At 42.5% G+C, this 22,644-nt stretch overlaps 1 protein-coding gene across 5 annotated transcripts in view; it reads right to left on the bottom strand.

Moving 5' to 3' along the window:
• The window catches only part of dcaf6 (ddb1 and cul4 associated factor 6), a 236,811-nt gene that overhangs the window by 59,496 nt on the left and 154,671 nt on the right, over positions 1-22,644 (bottom strand). For all 5 annotated transcript variants that reach the window (XM_043700884.2, XM_043700878.2, XM_043700880.2 and 2 more), the window contains 2 exons: positions 21,202-21,314; positions 4,179-4,554 (listed from right to left, as the gene is read on the bottom strand). In XM_043700884.2, coding sequence (XP_043556819.1) covers positions 4,179-4,554; positions 21,202-21,314 — 489 coding nt within the window. The remainder of the gene's footprint in view (positions 1-4,178; positions 4,555-21,201; positions 21,315-22,644) is intronic.

The raw sequence follows: 22,644 nt of genomic DNA, 5'->3' as shown, positions 1-22,644 counted from the left end.
GAATCAGTAAAAGAATAGCAGACCGATACAGAAAGCAATTAAATAAGTACATGGAATGTTAGCCAACATCTCATGGGTGGAATTACAAAGAAGTGCAAGTTTTTTTACAGTTCTAAATGAATCTGAATAGACTACATTTGGAATATTTTATTAGTTACGGGGATCACATAAAGGAGATATATTGGCCTTGGAGTATGTATATACAAACTCATCAGAAAAATATTAAGGCAATAGGATTAAATTATGCTTCTTAAATAGTTGGTCGCAATTCCCAGTGGAGTCAGCAGCCGACATTTTGTGGTTACAAGATCTGATGCAACAATGCTACATTTGTAGTAACCCCTGCAGGCTTTGTAGCACCATGATATTTCCAGCAAACCTGGCAAGTGAGACTGAACAATACTGATCGAGTACATGAAATAAATGGCAACTGAACCTCTGGACCAAACAGACTGAATTGAACAAAGTACCTTAACTGTTAAATGTGGCATAATGTTTTCACTACATTTTCAGCTATTTTCTTTCCTGATCCTGGAATTCTCTTAAAACGGTCTGCTAAAATGGGAAAATAAGGACAATGAAACTTTTTCTTTAAAATGTTGTGGACTGTCTCAGTCACCTCAGTGATATCTGTCACAGATGTCAAAAAGTGACCTGAGTTTTCTGAGCAGGTTGTTGGCTGTGAATTGGCCTGAAGTCCCTTCAGTGAGATGGAAGTTCTTATTTTAAAATATATGTGTATTATTTTGAGTTTTTAAGTTTCAAAGCATCAATCAGCAGGAAATAGCCTCAAGAAAGATCTGTGCAATTATAATAAAGTGGAGTTAACACCGTATTCTGGAGATACGCATTTTGAGTGCCTTTCTTACTTGTTGAAAATGTAACCAAGTAAGGTTTTCAGTCTTCTCTAAATATTGCAAGTTGTCATATAAATGCAAGCTGTCATTTTTCCTTGATAATCTTATGAATTTTCTTTGATATTTACCTGAGGTTTTTTATATACTATAGGATTGCATTCTCAGGCTTACTGATCCTCCAAGTTTTCTTTCTCTACTTTTCATACTCCACAAATTAACCTTAAGAATTGTGGCTACTTTGGTATTAATATTAATAAGAAAAATATATTAAATGGCCTTTCAAATTAGGCCTGGAACAAAACTAGTCCTTACTAATATTGATCGATAAAAATGTTAGTTATGCCATTTATTCAGTTTGATGTCGAATATTCAAAGACAAAGGGTTTTAAATTATTCAGAATTTAGTAGCTCCATGTGAGGCAGTTTATTAGTGCTGATAAAGAGGGTTTAAATCAACTTGGCAGGGGTCTGACAACTAGGAGGTAACAAGGCTATCAAAAAACAGGAAGAGATTATACTAAATATTATTACTAGCACAAATAAGGCATTTGGGGAGGTCAGAAAAAAAGAATGCAACAAAGCCTAAATTGAGTTTACTGTACATGTATGAGCATGCATGGAGTGTCTTACTGAGTCCAATGATGTTCAGACATAGGATGCCAGGTAGGGAATACAATGTTATGGTATTAATGGAGACCTCGAAATAGAGGTTCAAGAAATTCGCAGGACTAGAGAAATAAATATTTTTGGTTTGCAAGGTGTTTGCAGTATTCACACACAGTCCATATAAAGGAGAGATTTCTGAAGTGTGTTCAAGGAAATTTTCTAGACCTGAATGTTTCTAATGTGGAAGGAGTCATAAAGGATTTGGTTCTAAGGAATGAGGTGAGTTAAAGGATACTATTATTAAATAATAATTGCTTCACAAGGTTCAGGTTGACTATGGGAAAGAGCAAAGGGCAATCCTGAGTGACAATCATTGTAATTGGAGCAGGGCTATTTTCAAATGGGATGAGAAAGGATCCAGCCAAAGCAAATTGGAATCAAAGATTGCGCTGCAGAATTGTAATGCAGCAGTCTGATGCCTTTAAACAGATGGCTGGGTACAGATATGATATATTTCAAACAAGGAGAAAGGGAGCACAAAGAAAGTCAGCACTCCATGGATACCAAAAGTGATAGAAATTAAAATGGAGCAGAAAAGGAATGCATAACACAAATGTCAGGATGATAACACAAATGAGAATCTGGCTGCTACAAAAAGAGGAGAAGGAAAAATAGAAAGAGGCCAAACAGCGTAATTTGAAGAGAATGGCAGATAATGTGAAAATTAACTCATCGTCTTCAATGATGGCAAGGCTGACATACTAAATAAGTTTTTTTGTATCTGTCTTCAAGAAAGCCAACACTGCCAAAGTCAGCAAAAAACAAGCTAACTGAAACACAGGATGAGCCAAAAAACTAAGAGGAGGAATTTCAAAGGCTGGCTTAAATAAACTGCAGAGACCAGATTAGATACTTCCAAGGATACTGAGCAAAGTAAAAAAGTGGAAATCATAGAGGCACTTGTTACAATCTTCTAGTGTCAGTTAATACAGGATGATGCCAGAAAATTGAAGATTTGTAAAGATTATTTACACATTATTCAAAAGGAAAGGGTGCAACAGAAGGCCCAGCAATTATGGGCCTGTCAGTTTAATGTGAGTGGTGGGAAAACTTTTAGCAGTGATAATCTCAAGTAATCTCAACTAGCATTCAATTGGACAAATGTAGATTAATCAAGAAAGCTAGGATAGAGTTGTGAAACTTTAACTACATTGCTTGAGATCTTTCTGATGAGGTAGAATGATTTGATCAGGATAATGAGGTTGATGAGATGTACATGAACTTCCAAGTATCTATTGATAAAGAAGCATATGACAAGTTTATCAGCAAAGTTAAATCCATAGAATAAGTGAGACAGTGGAAGCATGGATATGATGTTGGCTGAATGGTAGGAAACAGCTATTTTCCAGACTAGAGAAAGATATGAAGGGATATTCAAGGGACCATCACTTCTCATAGTATATACTAATTTACAGAGTTGAGTACACAAGATGCAAAAGTTGGATATATTGTGAATTTTGAGGAGGACGAAGGTAGTCTTCAAGTGGACATGGTCAAGGTGTTGAAAAGGGTATACACATGGTAAATGAAATATAATGCAGAGATATGTAATGTGATATATTTTAGCACAAAGAAAGCGAACAGAACAAAGGCATTTTAATCAAAGTGCAAGGATAGAGAGACCTGGGTAGTTAAGTGCAAAAAAATAGTGAATGCAGCATGGCAATTTGGAAAAAAATGTTAAGACATACAGGAACCTGACACACAGATAAAGGCATCAAATATAAAAACAACATTATGGTAAACCTTAACAGAGCTGGTTCAGTCTCAAATGGAGTATTTTGTCTAATTCTGGGTACATTCAAAACAATGTGAAGACTATGAAAGGGTGCAGAAAAGACTTTTGAAAATGGCTTCAGCGTTGAGGAATAATCTATGAGGACTGGTTAGAGAAGTTGGGACTATTCTCTTTTGGAAAAGGGTAGTTCAAAATATTGAGGGGTTTGGAAGATTAGAAAGGGAGGCATTATTCCTATTAGTGGAAGGATCAAAACCAGACTGCATCAATTTAAGGTAAAAAAGCTCCTTACAAGTTGGCAAAAGTGAGGACCATAGATGCTGGAAATCAGAGTCTAAATTAGAGTGGTGCTGGAAAAACACAACAGGTCAGGCAGCATCTGAACAGTAGGAAAATCGATGTTGCGGGCAAAAGCCCTTCATCAGGACTGAACCTTACAAGTTGATATGTTTGGATCTACTCTAGAATAATGATGGAGGAAAATTTAATCATGATTTTCACAAGGGTATTGGAACATTATCTAATGAGGAGAAAAATGGTAGGGACTAAGTGATTAAGCAGGGAAGCAGGATGAACTGCTCTTGCAGAGAGCTGGCACATTCGAGGTGCCAAACAGCTGCCTCCTGTGCTGTTACAATATTCAATTGAGCAAAGTAATGCAAATTTGCAAGCAATGCTGTTGCAACCAAAATGTAAATTCCACCAATTTAGTTTAAGCGCAGACAAACTTGACTCATAATAGTGAAAACCATAAGAGAAAATGTTTTGAAGTTTGGTCATTTATTCTCAATTAAAATCAATTTTTGAATTGTATTAATCTTAAAGTCAGCCCAAACTACTGTTTCAAATAAACAATCCATAAACAATTCTGTGAGATAATAGCATTAGCATCCAGCTTAAAGTGGATCATATCTTACCTATGTCCTGGAGTTGATCTAAACCTTGAAGATGGAACTAAGATGGGATCATCATCACTGTCATCGGTTTCCCGACTGGAAGATATTCTAGTAGACTCAGCCTGATTACTCAATCTTGCAGGTTCAGATTGCTGCAAGGATTCAGTAATTCTGTTGCAGTTCTCATTACTTTCTGTACTTTGGCAAGGTGTTTCTTCTTGCTGTTGTAAGCTTCCCCCATCTGAGCCTGATGAGGCAGACTGGCAGCTAGAATCTACTGACTTGTCCTTACTCTCTTTCAACGTACTTTCTTCTCTTTTGGTTTCATCCACTTCCACATGTCTCACCTTGCATACTCGTTTACCTGACTGTTCTGGTGATTCTGTTGCTGAAATATCTGTAAGAAAACAAGACAGACAAAGAAACAAGTCAAATCAGAACAATTAAAATTAAAGTTAACAGGATCAATTCGTGAATAAGCTAAATCTGAACTTTAATATTTAATTACATTTTAAAGAGCATTTTATCCACTAATCGAGGAGTTAATCACCAATCAAAGTCACAGACAGCAAGTTTAATTAACAGAATTAGTACTGTTCAGAATTATTTTGCATTTGTTGTTTTGGACATTAGTTTATTGAAGAACATGCTATTCCCACATTCTCTCCTGGATTATGATATTTGAACACATGGGTGCTCACAAGGCAAGTTCTCACATACTGCAAGTATCATTAAAGCTGCAAAATGGCATCCATGGTGCACATATATTTTGGTGATTTGACACGTGGCTCCATTTTGGAGCTCAACACACTGACAAATATTATTCCAACTTGCACAGCTGAATATGCATTTAGCAATGGGAATAGCCTCCATATCAGCACTATCAAAATGGACCAACAACTATATATAGGTTTGTGATGCTCAATTCCTTCACTCTGTTGCAAGAACTCATAAATGGCAGTTCATAAAAATGTTGCAAGTTGCAAAGATTTTCAGGAAGTGACAGGCAGGTACTGAGGATTGTTTTGTGACATTACAGCACAGATGACTTATCCCCAGTCATTAATGCACAAGTAGATATCAGCACAACTGAGAGGAGAACGAACAGACGTCATAGAGAGTAGGATAAGCTATTGTACAAGGAGCATGTGAAGAATGAGTCTCAGCAGGATACCCTCTCTCTCCAAGATGTTCAATGATAAATTCTCCTATCTATACCTCAAAAAGGAGCCATGAAAGACATGACAACACTTAAGGACATGCTCACTAAAATTACCTACCTGCTGCAACTACAACTGCAGCCTTAGAGTGAACAAATATCAGGTTCTCAACAGCTGTGAAAGTGACTGGGAGGTGAACTTTCATACATTTGATTCCTTCTCGGATTGAAGCTTGGAGATATTTGCAACATTTCACAATTTGCAATTCACAACTGCATGAGAGGTGACTTACATTGTCTACGGCAAAAGAGCTAACTATTCCAAAGAAGAATCCCAGGCTTTGAAATGTGAACTGTTTCTCTCTCCACAGATGCTTCCAGACCTGCTAAATTTCTCCAGCAATTTGATTTTATTTCAGAACTCCAGTATTGGCAGTATTTTGCTTTTACAGTTAATTCTCTACATTCAAAGAAAAGCAGACAGAGTGAGCACATAGCTGAAAATGTGTTGCTGGAAAAGCGCAGCAGGTCAGGCAGCATCCAAAGAGCAGGAAAATCGCCGTTTCGGGCATGAGCCCTTCTTCAGGAATGAGGAAAGTGTGCCAAGCAGGCTAAGATAAAAGGTAGAGAGGAGGGACTGGGGGAGGGGCATTGGAAATACGATAGGTGGAAGGAAGTTAAGGTGAGGGTGATAGGCCGGAGTGGGGGTGGGGCGGAGAGATCAGGAAGAAGATTGCAGGTTAGGAAGGTGGTGCTGAGTTCGAGGGTTGGGACTGAGACTAGGTGGGGGTAGGGGAAATGAGGAAACTGGAGAAATCTGAGTTCATCCCTTGTGGTTGGAGGGTTCCTAGGCGAAAGATGAGGCGGTTTTCCTCCAGCCATCGTGTGCTATGGTCTGGCGATGGAGGAGTCCAAGGACCTGCATGTCCTTGGTGGAGTGAGAGGGGGAGTTGGGGAGTTGAAGTGTTGAGCCACGGGGTGGTTGGGTTGGTTGGTCCAGGTGTCCCAGAGGTGTTCTCTGAAACGTTCCACAAGTAGGTGGCCTGTCTCCCCAATATAGAGGAGGCCACATCGGGTGCAGCGGATGCAGTAAATGATGTGTGTGGAGGTACAGGTGAATTTGTGGTGGATATGGAAGGATCCCTTGAGGCCATGGAGGGAAGTAAGGGAGGAGGTGTGGGCGCAAGTTTTGCATTTCTTGCGGTTGCAGGGGAAGGTGCCGGGAATGGAGGTTGGGTTGGTGGGGAGTGTGGACCTGACGAGGGAGTCACGGAGGGAGTGGTCTTTTCGGAACGCTGATAGGGGAGGGGAGGGAAATATATCCCTGGTGGTGGGGTCCGTTTGGAGATGGCGGAAATGACGACGGATGATACGATGTATATGGAGGTTGGTGGGGTGGTAGGTGAGGACGAGTGGGGTTCTGTCCTGGTGGTGATTGGAGGCGCGGGGCTCAAGGGCGGAGGAGCAGGAAGTGGAGGAGATACAGTGGAGAGCATCGTCGACCACGTCTGGGGGAAGTTGCAGTCTTTGAAGAAGGAGGCCATCTGGGTTGTTCGCTATTGGAACTGGTCCTCCTGCGAGCAGATGCGGCGGAGACGAAGGAATTGGGAATATGGGATGGCGTTTTTACAGGGGGCAGGGTGGGAGGAGGTGTAGTCTAGGTAGCTGTGGGAGTCGGTCGGTTTATAGTAAATGTCCGTGTTGATTCGGTCGCCAGAGATAGAAATGGAGAGGTCTAGGAAGGGGAGGGAGGAGTCTGAGACATTCCAGGTAAATTTGAGATCGGGGTGGAAGGGGTTAGTAAAGTGGATGAACTGTTCAACAGTGTTCCGTGGCTCAACACTTCAACTCCCCCTCCCACACCACCAAGGACATGCAGGTCCTTGGACTCCTCCATCGCCAGATCATAGCAACACGACGCCTGGAGGAAGAGCGCCTCATCTTTCGCCTAGGAACCCTCCAACCACAAGGGATGAACTCAGATTTCTCCAGTTTCCTCATTTCCCCTCCCCCCACCTTGTCTCAGTCCCAACCCTCGAACTCAGCACCACCTTCCTAACCTGCAATCTTCTTCCTGACTTCTCCGCCCACCCCCCACTCCGGCCTATCACCCTCACCTTAACCTCCTTCCACCTATCGCATTTCCAATGCCCCTCCCCCAAGTCCCTCCTCCCTACCTTTTATCTTAGCCTGCTTGGCACACTTTCCTCATTCCTGAAGAAGGGCTCATGCCCGAAACATCGATTCTCCTGCTCCTTGGATGCTGCCTGACTTGCTGCGCTTTTCCAGCAACACATTTTTAACTCTGATCTCCAGCATCTGCAGTCCTCACTTTCTCCTAGAGTGAGCACATACCCTGAAATCTTAACAAAGCTATGTACATGCCACAAATCTATTTTCAGAACATTCATGGATGTGGACATTGTTGGGTCAGCAGCAGCATTTACTGCCTATTCAGAGTAATACTGGAGTAGATGGTGGTGAAACATCTGTTTGAAGTGCTGCCATCCTCAAGGTGCACGGTTTTTGGTCCAGTGACAATGAAGGAACAGAGATATAATTCCAATTCAGAACGGCTTGGAGGGGAACTTGCAGGTTGTCATATTTCCAATTATCTGCTGCCTTTGTTCTTTTGGGTAATAGAAGTCCCAGGTCTGTTGCACATTCTGTTGAATGAGCCTTGGTGTATTGTTGCATACATCTTTAGATGGTATATACTGATGCCACTCTGTGTTGGCAAAGAGAACACTGTTGAAGGTGTTGGATAAGGTATCAATCAAGCAGGATGCTTTGTCGAGAATGGTGTTTAGCTTTGAGTGATTTTGGACATGCAGCTTTCTGGTCAAGTGGGAATAATTCACACACAACTTGCTCTTATCTTGTAGATGGTGGACAGGTTTTGGCGAGACAGCAAGTGAGTTGCTCACTGCAGAACTCCTAGTTTCTGAACTACTATTGGAGCCAAGGTACTGAGATAGTTGGTCCGGTTTGGCTTCTGCGCAATGGAATCCCAAAGATATTGATGGAGGGATATTCAGCAACAGTAATGCCACTGAACATCAAAGAGCGATGGTTAGGTTCTCATTCATTGATAATAATGGTCATTGCCTTACACTTACGTGGTGCAAATATTACTTGCCCAGATTTTGTCCAATTTGTACATACAGACACAGACTGCTGAAGTACTTGAATAGGTTGAATGCAGAGCCAAACATTGAGCAATCATTCATACAGTAACCTTGGGGCATGAATCGTGAGGATGGTGTTTGGGACATTGCCTATAAGATAGGATTCCATAAGTACCACTACACTCTTGCAATTCTTGCACAAACTCACACATGTTAGGAAGGTGGTCTTTTCAGGAATGACAGGGTTGCTTTTGCCATAGCCATTTCTGGTGCTTTGGTTTATATCAGGTGATCTACCCCATTTCATTGTCCCCTACTCTACATCAGGACAATCGACGTTTCGGGCATAAGTCCTTCTTCTCCTGCTCCTTGGATGCTGCCTGACCTGCTGCGCTTTTCCAGCAACACATTTTTCAGCTCTGATTTCCAGTATCTGCAGTCCTCACTTTCCCCTACTCTATATCAGGCAACTGATTTCTGAGGCATTCGGACTACTTCTCAAGGGAACTACAAATTGGTGAGGATGAGAATTGATATCCTCGCACAGAGATTTGCTATTGCAGTTAGGTGGGTTTAAGTAGCCATGACAGAGCAATGAGAACCTGAGGGGATTAACTCAAATAATCATAGATCATAGGTGAGAAGAAAGTAACCTTGCTACCAGGAAGTAAAAAAAATACCTGGGAGAACAGAAGACTGCAGAAACAAAGCCAAGCATCAAGAATGCCTTGAATGCAAATTATGTCAAAAAGTCAAAGTTAAGGGCATTCTACCTGAACGCACAAAGTATTCACAACAAGGTAAATAATCTTAAGGCACAGAGAGAGATACATGGGTATAATCTAATTACAGAAACATGGTGACCGGAATGGAACGAAATAGACAGGAATATTTGGCATTTACAAATAACAATTGAAAAGGAAAGGGAGGTGGAATTGCGTTGATAATATGAAATAGGATCAGTATATTGAGAAGGGAAGATCTCATCAGAAGAATGAGTGGAATCTCTTTGGGTGGAATTCAGAAATAGCAAGTGGTTACAGACATTGGTTGGAGTAATTTATGGGCTACTAAATAGCAGTTGCGACATGGGTCATGGGATGGGGATCGTGAGATGAGAAACTTGAAGCATGCGCAAACAGTAATCATGGGTGAGCTCAATCTCCATATCAACGAGGTAAACCAATTTAACACTAAATGTGTAGAGGCCAAATTTCTGGAATGCGTTAGGGATTGTTTTATTGAGCAGTAGATCCAGTAGCCAACTATATGACAGACGATTTTTAGATCTACTATTAAATAATGAGACATGGCTAATTACTAACCTTGTTATAAAAGGACCTTTAGGGATGGGAGGCTAAATATGATAGAAGTTTCCATTATGTTTAAAAGTGAGATGGTTCAATCTGATTCAAAGGTGTTAAACTTGAGTAATGAAAATTACAAGAGAATGAGGCAAAAATTGGCTGAGCGGGTTAAGAAAAATACTTCAAAAAGCCTAACTTTTACACAGGTAATGGAGGTCTTTAAAAACATATTACACGGCTTACAGCGACTGTACATTTCTTCAAGGTGCAAAAACTTAAAAGTGAGTCAACTGCATTGATTGTATAAGATTAATATAAATTAATAATACAATACCAGGGGTGACATGGTGGCTCAGTGGTTAGCACTGTTGCCTCGCAGCACCTGGGACTCGGGTTTGATTCCTGCCTCAGGTGACTGTCTGTGTGGAGTTTGCACACTGTCCCAGTGTCTGCGTGGGTTTCCTCCGGGTGCTCCGGTTTCCTCCCATCGTCCAAAGATGTGCAAGTCAAGTGACTTGGTCATGCTAAATTACCCATAGTGTTAGGTGCATTAGTCAGAGGGAAATGGGTCTGGCTGGGTTACCCTTCAGAGGGTGGGTGTGGTCTTGTTGGGCCGAAGGGTCTGATTCCACATTGCAGGGAATCTAAAACTGGAGAATCTCTAAATCTAAAATCTAAAGATAAAAGATAAGGTCTATAAAGTTGCCAGAAATGATAATACATACAATGATTGGGAAGTTTTAGGTATACAGTAAAGGAAGTCCAAGAAACTGATAATGAAAGGTAAAATAGAAAATGAATGTAATCTAGCAAAATCTTATAAAAATAGATTGAAATTGGATTTGGATAAGATAAACATGGGTCAATTACAGGCAAAATCAAGAGAATTTATATTGAGGAAGACAAAGATGGTGGAGAAGCTAAATGTTTACTGTTTGTTTTCACAGAGGAAGATACCAGAAATCTTCAAGAATTAGAGATCCAAGTAACAAGAGAGAACAAGGAATTGAAGGGAATTAGAAACAAACAAAGTGCTGGAAAAATTCAGTAGGTCTAACAGCATCTGTGGAGACAGAAACGGTGTTAACATTGGGTCTGATATGACTTTTCTTCAGAACTGAAAGAAGAATCATATGAGAGAGAAACAATTAAAGTCCACATTGACCCTCCGAAGATTAACCCACCCAGACTCATTTCCTTCTGACTAACGCACCTACCTAACCTATGGGCAATTTAACATGGACAATTCACCTGACCTGCACATCTTTGAACTGAGCACCCGGAGGAAACCCACTCAGACATGGGGAGAATGTGCAAACTCCACACAGACAATTGCCCAAGGCTGGAATCGAACCTGGGACCCTGGTGCTGTGAGCCACCGTTCTGCAGGGGTTCTTTATTCTGTTCTTTGTGTTTCATTGTGTAATTTTGTGAATAATTTTTTTGACTGTTCTAAAATCTAGTAGTTACCTCACTCTGGGTAATTTTCATTGTACACTTATCGAAGTTGCAAGTTATGGTCTGGGGCTGGCTGCTTAAGAATGTTTGAGTGATCTGGCCTAGTCCATAAAAGTCCATAAAAATTGAAGCACATAGGATAACAGACATTAACTGGTATGGATTAAGGTTTGGAATTGTGTTGCTGGAAAAGCGCAGCAGGTCAGGCAGCATCCAGGGAACAGGAGAATCGACGTTTCGGGCATAAGCCCTTCTTCAGGAATGGGGAAAGTTTGTCCAGCAGGCTAAGATAAAAGGTAGGGAGGAGGGACTTGGGGGAGGGGCGTCGGAAATGTGATAGGTGGAAAGAGGTCAAGGTGAGGGTGATGGGTCAGACTGGGGTGGGGGCGGAGAGGTCGGGAAGAAGATCTCCGGTTAGGAAGGATTTGACTGAGACAGGGTGGGGGGAGGGGAAATGAGGAAACTGGTGAAATCCGAGTTCATCCCTTGTGGTTGGAGGGTTCCTAGCCGGAAGATGAGGCGTTCTTCCTCCAACCGTCGTTTTGTTGTGGTCTGACGATGGAGGAGTCCAAAGACCTGCATATCCTTGGTGGAGTGGGAGGGGGAATTGAAATGTTGAGCTACAGGGTGGTTGGGTTGGTTGGTCCGGGTGTCCCAGAGGTGTTCTCTGAAACGCTCCGCAAGTAGCCGGCCTGTCTCCCCAATATAGAGGAGGCCACATCGGGTGCAGAGGATGCAACAGATGATATGTGTGGAGGTGCAGTTAAATCTGTGGCGGATATGGAAGTTTCCTTTGGGGCCTTGGAGGGAGGTGAGGGGGGAGGTGTGGGCGCAAGTCTTGCACCTCCTGCGGTTGCAGGGGAAGGTGCCGAGAGTGGAGGTTGGGTTGGTGGGGGGTGTGGATCTGACGAGGGAGTCACGGAGGGAGTGGTCTTTACGGAATGCTGATAGGGGAGGGGAGGGAAATATATCCTTGGTGGTGGGGTCTGTTTGGAGGTAGCGGAAATGACGGCGGATGATGCGCTGTACATGGAGATTGGTGGGGTGGTAAGTGAGGACCAGTGGGGTTCTGTCCTGGTGGCGGTTGGAGGGACGGGGTTCAAGGGCGGAGGAGCGGGAAGTGGAAGAGATGCGGTGGAGGGCATTGTCGACCACGTCGGGGGGGAAATTGCGGTCCTTGAAGAAGGAGGCCATCTGGGTTGTGCGTTTTTGGAACTGGTCCTCCTGGGAGCAGATGCGGCGGAGTCGAAGGAATTGGGAGAATGGGATGGCGTTTTTACAGGGGGCAGGATGGGAGGAGGTGTAGTCCAGGTAGCTGTGGGATTCCTCCCTCATGGATTAAGGTTTGTCCAACCGACAGAATAGATAATTCTCAAATAAGGAGACTGTGACTGGTGGGTTCCTGCAAGGATCAGTATTTAGGCATCAAATTCTGAGACTGTACAAATCTAAGTGGGAGTGTAAATTGTGAGGAAGATGTAAAGTGGTTTCAAGAGGATTTCAACAGGCTTAGCAAGTGAGAAAGAACTTGGCAAATGGAATACAAATGTGGAAAAATGTGAGGTTATCCATTTTGGTTGGAGGGATAGATGTGCAAAGTATGTCTTATATTGTGAGCGATTGGGAAAGTGTCGATGCAAAAAGTCAAGTCACTGAAGGCTAATATGGAGATGCAGCAAACTATTAGAAAAGTTAATGGAATGTTAGCATTTATCACAGTATGTATAGAACAGAAGTCATGATGCCACAAGAAATATGCTAAACAGATGACTGATATTTCAAAAAATGTGTACACTCCCTGGATCACGCTGGAAAAGCCCTGCTGTACTCAGCAGATTATAGTGGCTCCAAGCACAGTGTGTAGCCCACCACTGTGAAGGGATAGTCCTGGTCACCAGGTGTACAGCAAGGAGCAAGAACTTTGAGTGGCGGCAGTGGCAACCTAGACAGATCCCTTCTGGCCAGGCTGTCTGTGAAGAACCCATCTGAGTGCAAAATCAGCAACTAGTGAACCCAGTTCTCCCATCACCATCCATTCCACATCCTAACTTCTTACAGTTGCAATACTGACATCATCTGTTTGGCCATGATACAAACATAAGAGCTACCACAAAAATATTCACTCCAAATCAAATCACACCATTTTGAAGTCAGAAGTATGGCTGTTGGAAGGTCATTGACTTCACAGTGATGGAGAATGCTGATGACCTTGAAGAACTATATGAAGAGGTTGAATAGGCTGGAACTATTTTACATAGAGGTTTATAAAATCATTAGGGGCATGGATATGGTGAATAGTCCAGGTCTTTTCCCTGGTGTGTGGAGTCCAAAACTAGAGGGCATAGGTTTAAGATGAGAGGGAAAAGATTTAAAAGGTACCTAAGGGGCAACATTTTCACACAGAGGATGGTGCGTCATTGGAATGGACTGCCAGAGGAAGTGGGGGACACTGGTACAATTACAACATTTAAAAGGCATCTGGATGGGTACAAGAATAGGAAGGGTTTAGAGGAATATGGGCCAAATGCTGGCAAATAGGACTAGATTAATATCTGGTCATCATGAGGTAGTTGGACCAAAGGGTCTGTTTCCATGGTGCACATATCTATGCCTCTGGAACCACCAAAGCTCTAGACCTAGAAGGCTGCCTGCAGATTACACCATCTTGGCAAGAGTGACAGTAGTCTGGCTGGCAACTATTAAGTTCTTTTCTCGAGGTTTTGCACACGAGATGCAATTGGCGCACACCAACTTCTGCAAACAGTTAAAGTTTAATAAAGCTTGTACAAGCTAGGTGATCTCCCTAGGTGTGCGAAGTCAAGTCAGAAGAGAGACCCTGAACATAGAAAATACATCTCCTTTATACAAGTCAGCTGGCAATGCTTACAGATGCTCACTCAAGACAACCCCCAGCCACTCTCAGACACGTTACCCCAGGTACAATGCAGGTACAAAGTTGATACCTGTACTATCTTTGTCTCCAGTCCACTAACATGCTGTGTTTCAATACACGCAGATCCCCTAAAATAGATTGTGTGAATATCTCAGCTGGCATCAGAGTACGCAAAATCAACTATTGGTATTAAATATTCATTATCACTGTCTGCCTTTCTTCTTCTAGTTCCTACACATGTCAAGAGCAATGTCGAGCAAGGTTTGGGTACATACATCAATTTCACCTCGTAAGTCAAAAGTTAAGTGAGATAAGGGGGGAGCAAATTGGAATTGAGAAATATGATCAAGTTTGAGGTTACTATCATCTTAAGATTTTCAGCCCTACTGATGGCTATGGCCTCAACAGCTGGGCATCCTAATAATGGCCAGTACCTTTGGCTTCAAGGGGATTGGGATGTGTAGGACAGTCAGTAAGCTTCTGCAGCAACAAGCAGTGTGCAGCTTGCTTTTGCAAGAGAGATGGAACTATGTCATTGAGTGCTGAGTAACCTGTTTGGCTGCTGACGTTGTCTTGACTAACAACAGTTTGCACATGCTGCGATAGATAGGTACAAAATTTGCACTAGGGTTAACCACATGAGGCTACAGTGAAGCATATAAATAAATGTTGGGCACGAGACCTAAATGACAGTTTGCTGATAGACAGGTTAAGGGGTGTGACAATTTAAGCAGTGCACATAGCTATTAATGTAGTTGACAGGATATGGCATTTCAGAATGCATTCACTGACTTTGATCACTCATCTGAGGGCACTGAACCTCTTACAGCACCACATGCAGACCATCGGTCTCAGATCCTGACACTGACTTCCAAGGTCTTCTGTTCCTACTGTCTTTTGACTATGTCTCAAGGGCCACCCTGTACTCCTGCAGATACAAGGCATCTCTAATTTTTCTCATCTCTTCTTACATAATTTTAGTGTGCCATCTAATCATTTCAAAGCCAACTCTTCCACATTGTGACAAGGTAAATGTACAATTATTGTAATACATGCATTACGCAGATTTTGTTCTGCCTGCTTTGTTTCTTTACCCAATCAATAATTCGCTTTGGCAGTACACATCAGTACGAGGCAAACATTGTGAGTGATTAGCACCATTTGTACAGCTTAACACAGACTTGCAATTGCTTAAAGGTGGTGGTGAATTGTGGCTGCTGCTAGTGTGGCTTGAACCTAATCTAATTTGAGAAACAGTGATTCATTGCACAACATGGAAGAGTTGGCTTTGGAACTTTCAATTATTGGAACTGGCGACTGAGATTTTGATCTTCATTAAGAAATGAATGTGCCCTTCAGGTTTCAATAAAGAAAAGAGCTATTGATTTTTATGCTGAAATAACTATTCCTCAGTTCTCCTGTACATTCCAGTCTAAATTTCAGAACAAAAGATTGATAAAGTAAATTCTTGTACATGACATGCATTAATATTTACATTGGTTATCACTCTTAATTATGTGGTGACAGTGGTGGTGGTGGTCAGTTAACTCAGTAGTTGGCTGAACAGCTGATTTGCAATGCAGTGCAAAAACAATGTGGGTTCAATTCCCACAATGGCTGAGTTTACCATGAAGGACAGTCCTGGTCAACTTCTCTCCTCCCCTCAAGCATGGAGATACTCAGATTAAATCAGCGCCAGTTATCTATCTTTAATGAGGGAGCAGCTAAATGTTCAATGTACTTATGGTGAAACTTTCCTTCTTATTTATGCTATATGCATGTACATAACTTAAAATTTATCCATGAAATATTATTCATTCTAGGTAATTTATATAAAAATTTCACTTTTTGGTTGTAGGTAATTTAAACGCGTAAAATTAAGTGTGACACAAAGATTATTTTTATGATCAAATTTACTAATAAGCTTAATAGGTAACATGGTATAATGTATACTAAAACATCCAATTTTCAATAACATAAATTAAAGAAAATCACCAAACCACGACATGGTGGCACAATGGTTAGCACTGTCTCACAGCGCCACGAACCTTGGTTTGTTTCCAGCCTTGGGCAGATGTGTGTGTGGAGTTTGCATGTTCTCCCCATGTCTGCTTGGGTTTCCTCCAGATGCTCTGGTTTCCTCCCACAGCCCAAAGATGTGCAAGTTAGATAGGTGGATTGGCCGTGCTAAAAATCGCCTTTTATTGTCCATGAATGTGCAATTACGTGGGTTAGCCATGGTTGAAAACCCCATGCGGGATATGGGGATGGGGTGGACTTGGGTGGGATGCTCTTCGGAGGGTCAGGGCAGAATTGATCAGCTGAATGGCCTCATTCTACACTCTAGGGATTCTACGAAATGCTGGAAATCTGAAACAAAAACCAAAGTGACAGAACAGCACAGAATCTTGATTTGATTTGATTTATTGTCACATGCACCTAAACACAGTGAAAGGTTCTGTTTGTGAGCAGTACAGACGGTCATAGTCTGGGACATGCAGCTGAAAAAAACTTAGAGTGAAGCATACAGGATACACTGCACAGATCCATATGAACAAGATCAACATTATTTAAAGTTAGGGAGTCCATTCAGCAGTCTAATAACAGCAGAGGAGAAGCTGTTCTGGAAACTGTTGATCCGTGTTCAAGCTTTTGTATCTTATGCCTGATGGAAGAGGTTGTAGGAGAGAATTACCAAAGGAGGATGATGTTGATCTTTGATATGTTGGCAGCTTTCCACTGCAAGGAGAGGTGTAAATGAAGTCTATGGATAGGAGACTGGCTTATGTGATGGTGTGGTCTGTGCACACAATCTTCTGTAGTTTCTTACAGTCCTGGGCAAAGCAGTACCAGGCTTCTGTGCACCCAGGTGGTATGCTTTCTATGGTTTATCTATGAAATTCATTTAGGGTTGTTATGAACATGCCAAATTTCCTGAGCTGCCTGGGGGGATGACTGTTGCATTTATGTGGGAGGTCCAGGACATGTTGTCAGTTATTGTCACTCTGAGGAACGTATCGCTCTCGACTTCTACTCTGTTAATGTAAATGGGGGCATGCTCTCCTCCTTTCTTTCTGAAGTCAACGATCAGTTCGTTTGTTTTGCCAGCATCGAGAGAGGTTGCCATCATTGCACCATGTCACCCTCTATCTCCTTTCTGTATTCTGATTCATTGTTGTTTGATATCTGTCCTACCACAGTGGTGTTGTCAGCAAACTTGTAGATGGCATTTGTTTGGAATTTGGGTACAGTCATGGGTCTACAGGAAGGGCGAGAATGCATCCTTGGGGCACTCCAATGTTGAGGGTTATCACTGATCCTGGTCTTTGGGTCAGGAAGTTGAGGATCCAGTTGCAGAGGGCAGAGCCAATACCTTGGTCTTGGAGTTTTGAAATCAGAATGGAGGGAATAGTGTGTTTAATGCAGAGCTGTAGTTGATCATCAGGAGTCTGACACAGGTGTACTTGTTGTCCAGATGTTCCAGGGATGAGTGCAGGGCTAGGGAAATGGTGTCTGCTGTGGACCTGTTCTGTCGATAGGCAAATTGCAGGGCTTGAGGCAGGCTGGAAGGTTACAGTTGATTTGGGCCATGACCAGTCACTCGAAGTACTTCATGATTATGGAGGTCAGATGCACTGAGCAGTAGTCAATAATGCGTTTTGCATGTGCTTTCTTAAGTACTGGGATGATGGTCATCTTCTTGAAGCAGGTGGGGACTTCTGGTTGTAGGAGGGAGAGGTTGAAGATGTCAGTGAATACCTCCGCCAACTGGTCCACACAGGATCAAATTGTATGGCTGGGGATTTCATTTGGGCCCCTTTGATCTCCTTGGGTTGACTCCCAGGAGAGCCACTCTGACATCTGCAGCAGTGATGGAGGGGACAGGTGCATCTGGGGCAGTTGGGGTAGGTGACACCATGCCACTGGTATTCTGCTCAAACCAAGTACAGAAAGCATTCAGCACATCAGAGAAGGATTTGTCTTTGTCCGCTATCCTGCTCTTTGTGCATCTTTGTCAATAGATCTAATATTCTGGATATAGAACTACTGTGAAGGGAAATCTTAAACTGGACCTATGAAAGAGCACTTCCCGATCCTCCGCCCTTGAACCCCGCCCCTCCAACCGCCACCAGGACAGAACCCCACTGGTCCTCACCTACCACCCCACCAATCTCCATGTACAGCGCATCATCCGCCGTCATTTCCGCCACCTCCAAACAGACCCCACCACCAAGGATATATTTCCCTCCCCTCCCCTATCAGCATTCCGTAAAGACCACTCCCTCTGTGACTCCCTCGTCAGATCCACACCCCCCACCAACCCAACCTCCACTCCCGGCACCTTCCCCTGCAACTGCAGGAGGTGCAAGACTTGCGCCCAAACCTCCCCCCTCACCTCCCTCCAAGGCCCCAAAGGAAACTTCCATATCCGCCACAGATTCACCTGTACCTCCACACATATCATCTATTGCATCCTTTGCACCCGATGTGGCCTCCTCTATATTGGGGAGACAGGCCGCCTACTTGCGGAGCGTTTCAGAGAACACCTCTGGGACACCCGGACCAACCAACCCAACCACCCTGTAGCTCAACATTTCAATTCCCCCTCCCACTCCACCAAGGATATGCAGGTCTTTGGACTCCTCCATCGTCAGACCACAGCGAAACGACGGTTGGAGGAAGAACGCCTCATCTTCCGGCTAGGAACCCTCCAACCACAAGGGATGAACTCGGATTTCACCAGTTTCCTCATTTCCCCTCCCCCCAGCCTGTCTCAGTCAAATCCATCAAATTCAGCACCGCCTTCCTAACCTGCAATCTTCTTCCCGACCTCTCCGCCCCCACCCCAGTCTGACCTATCACCCTCACCTTGACCTCTTTCCACCTATCACATTTCCGACGCCCCTCCCCCAAGTCCCTCCTCCCTATCTTTTATCTTAGCCTGCTGGACCAACTTTCCTCATTCCTGAAGAAGGGCTAATGCCCGAAACGTCGATTCTCCTGTTCCCTAGATGCTGCCTGACCTGCTGCGCTTTTCCAGCAACACATTTCCATCTCTGATCTCCAGCATCTGCAGACCTCACTTTCTCCCATGAAAGAGCAATTTGATAATGGAAATTCTGAAGAAAGTGAAGCATGGCACAACTTGGGTTGGAACAGACTCAGAATCCCTGATGCTGCACTAAAGAGTTTGAGGAGTGAATTGGAAAGGTGATATATCCTGTACTTACATGCAGCCAGGAGTGTCTCTAATCATACTGTTAAAATGTAGTAGGAGAATTAGGGGTGTGAATGTGTGTCTCTGTGCAGGTGTGTGTCCATCTGTGTCTCTGCCTGTATGACACCTAGCTGGGCATCCATCTATGCATGGAAGGGGAGGTGGTCAACTCAATGCTTTTTATCTAGCCCCAAGGACCTGGGTTCAGTGATACAGAGGTACAAGATCTCACGAGTGATCAAAGTCATTAAATTCAGTTTCAAATCCTATCTGTTACCAGCTATGCCACTAGCTTCTGTAGTTTTAGTGTAATGCCTAGATGGCAGCACACAATAAAAATACAGTTAACCTGATTTACACACACAGCCACCAGACAATGGGTTTTAGAGGATAACAGAAACAGGATGTGATGTAGTGGGACACCAGGTATAAATACATTGCAGGCAAGGCAGATGTCAACTTCACAGAGGATAAGAGCACACAAGTTCTGTTGTAAGGGATTTAGTCATTGTAGAGGACTGATGGATACAAACAATAAAATGCTTGGTGCACTGGGTAAGTCAATGTTCAATTGCAAAATGCACAAATCAGTTCAGCCCTAAGATAGCACGGAACCCCGAGTACTGCTTCGGTCTTTTCCTTTCACCATGGTTACACTTATTGAACTGATCTTGATTTTAGCAATGGATGAAGGTTTTCTCAGCTTCCATGAACACTGCAGCAATAGAAGCTCAGTTTGCTGTCATTTAATCTTTGTATGCTGCCATAGTAGCTCAAGATGCTGATATTATGGTTCTAAGTATCAGTGTACAAAGGTATGCACAGCATTTAACAACACTCCTGCAAATAGTTTCTCTATATGCATCAACATGTAGACAGCCCTTTAAGTGCCTCATTTTCACCCTTCTAGCAACTAGTCCAGGTTTTTACAGTGTCTTTCGGTCGTATTCAATGTCAAGATTAAGCCCAGTTTAGGCAACTCATTTTTGGGAATAGCTGTGCAGAGGCCTAAAAGCCAGTTATAATTAGTTTAGTTTCTGTAGACATTTGCAAATTGAAACAACTGTGGAAAACACCAAACATTTGTGGAACTGTACAAACAACAAGAAAAAGAAAAAAAATCAAGCCAATGATCATCCTTTTATAGAATCACAGAGTCTCTGCAAGTGTGGAAGCAGGCAATTTGGCCCATAGAATTCACACCAACCCTCTGTAGAGCATCGCACCTAGACCCATTCGTCTACCCTATCCCTGTATTTTCCATGGCCAATTCAATGAACCTGGACATCTTTGGACTGTGGGAGGAAGGCCATGCAGACACGGGGTGAATATGCAAAGACAGACAGTCACCCAATGCTGGAATCTAATCTGGGGTCCCTGACGCTATGAGGCAGCAGTGCTAACTGCTGAGCCACCATACCGCCCAAATAGTGCTGGTGGTAGAGTAGTCCTTCAAGTTGCTTAATGTGTGTTCAAAAATGCAAAGTTAGAAGAGGGCCTTATTTGGTATGTAAAATTCCAAAATAGCAGCATTCAGTCAACTCAGCGACTGATTGTCTGCCAGCTCTGCATACGTCTGAAGCTTGTCAGCTACACCCAAACTACAGGTGCTACTGTACTCAATTTCATGCTCTATGATTATGTAATGCCCATCGAAAATAAGTATATAGATTCTAGCTAACTTATGTATAGTTCACATCTTCTATTTGTGTATATTATCATAAACAAGTAATTTCACATAATACAATAGCATTTAAAGCACAAAAGATAGATGGGTAAAAGGATTGTTTTTCCTTGTCTCAAGTTTAAATTAACCAATCAGAATTCATTTTTCATAGATTTCAATATCTAAATAGATAATTCAGAGGCAGCAAATCTTACTTGAATTAGTTATCTCTTCTGAAGGCACTCCAGGGATTTGCATTTGTGATTCTTCCTGATTACTTCGCTTGCTTTGTATTCCAGTTCCCCTTGAAGTTGAAGCTGAACTGTTCCTAGTATTTTAATAAAAGGAGCTGTCAAAACAGACCAACAAACTAATATTCAGACTACAGCAAGGAGGACTCCAGCAGTCACTGGGATAACTATTCTGCAGTTTCACTTTTTGTTGTACAAAAATAGAAATTGTTGGAAAAACTCAGCAGGTCTGGCAGCATCTGTGGAGAGAAATCAGAATTAACATTTTGGATCCAGTGATCCTTCCTCAGTCACTGGACCTGAAATGTTAACTCTGATTTCTCTCCACAGATCCTGCCAGACTTGCTGAGCTTTTCCAGGAATTTCTGTTTTTGTTTCTGATTTACATCATATGCAGTTCTTTCGGTTTTTATTTTATTCGTTTTTTGCTGTTTTTTGTTTCTTATAGATTTTACCGTTTATGCATCAACAGCAGATTTAAAAAGTTTCAATGCTTTAATTATGTGCTACAGAGAATATCAATGCATAATAAACTTCCAGACCCTCCAGATACTATATCAAGTCGATAGAAGTAACCAAAATTTTCAGACTATGAGAAAACAACCAAACCCTTAAAAATAAATTGGTGGATATTCACTTTAAACATAATACGAGCATAAGATATGGGAGCAAAACTAGGCCATTCAGCCCATTGAGTGTGCTCTGCTATTCAATCTGCTATTCAATATGTTTTTCAACCCCATTCTCCTGCATTCTCCATGTGATCTTTAATCCTCTTACACTCAATGACTTGGCCTCCACAACCTTCTGTAGCAATGAGTCGCACAGATGTACCACAATTTAGCTAAAGAGATTGCTCCTCATCTCAGTTCTATAGAGCCATCTCTTCACTGTGTGGCTGTACCCTCAGGTTCCAGTCTTTCCTAATAGTGGAAAGATCTTTTCCACATCCACTCTATCCAATCCTCTTAGTATTCTGTAGGTTTCACTAATATACTCCCATTCTTCTAAACTCCATTGAGTACATACCCAGAGTTCTCATGAAGACAAGATCTTCATCCCCAAATCATTCTTGTAAACCTCCTTTGGACCCCTTTGAAGGACAGCATATTCTTCCTTAGATAGAGAACCCAAACCTGCTTACAATATTCCAAATATGGCCTGACCACAGCTTTATATAGCCTCAGCAGTACAGCTCTTGTATGCTAGCCCTCTTGAAATGAAAGCTAATATTGCATTTGCCTTCCTAACTGCCAAATGAACCTGCATGTTAACTTTAAAATAATCCTGAAGTAGGAGTCTCAAATTCCTTGTGCTTCAGATTTCTGAAGCCTTTCTCTATTTAGAGAATAGTCGACATCTCTATTCTTTCTACCAAAATGCACGATCTCAAACTTGTCCAAACTG

The sequence above is a fragment of the Chiloscyllium plagiosum genome, unplaced genomic scaffold (genome assembly GCF_037043375.1).
Source record: "Chiloscyllium plagiosum isolate Xiang-an unplaced genomic scaffold, Cpla_swu_hap1 HiC_scaffold_12, whole genome shotgun sequence".
Classification (NCBI taxonomy): Eukaryota; Metazoa; Chordata; class Chondrichthyes; order Orectolobiformes; family Hemiscylliidae; genus Chiloscyllium; species Chiloscyllium plagiosum.
This window is presented reverse-complemented; position numbering and strand designations above follow the sequence as displayed.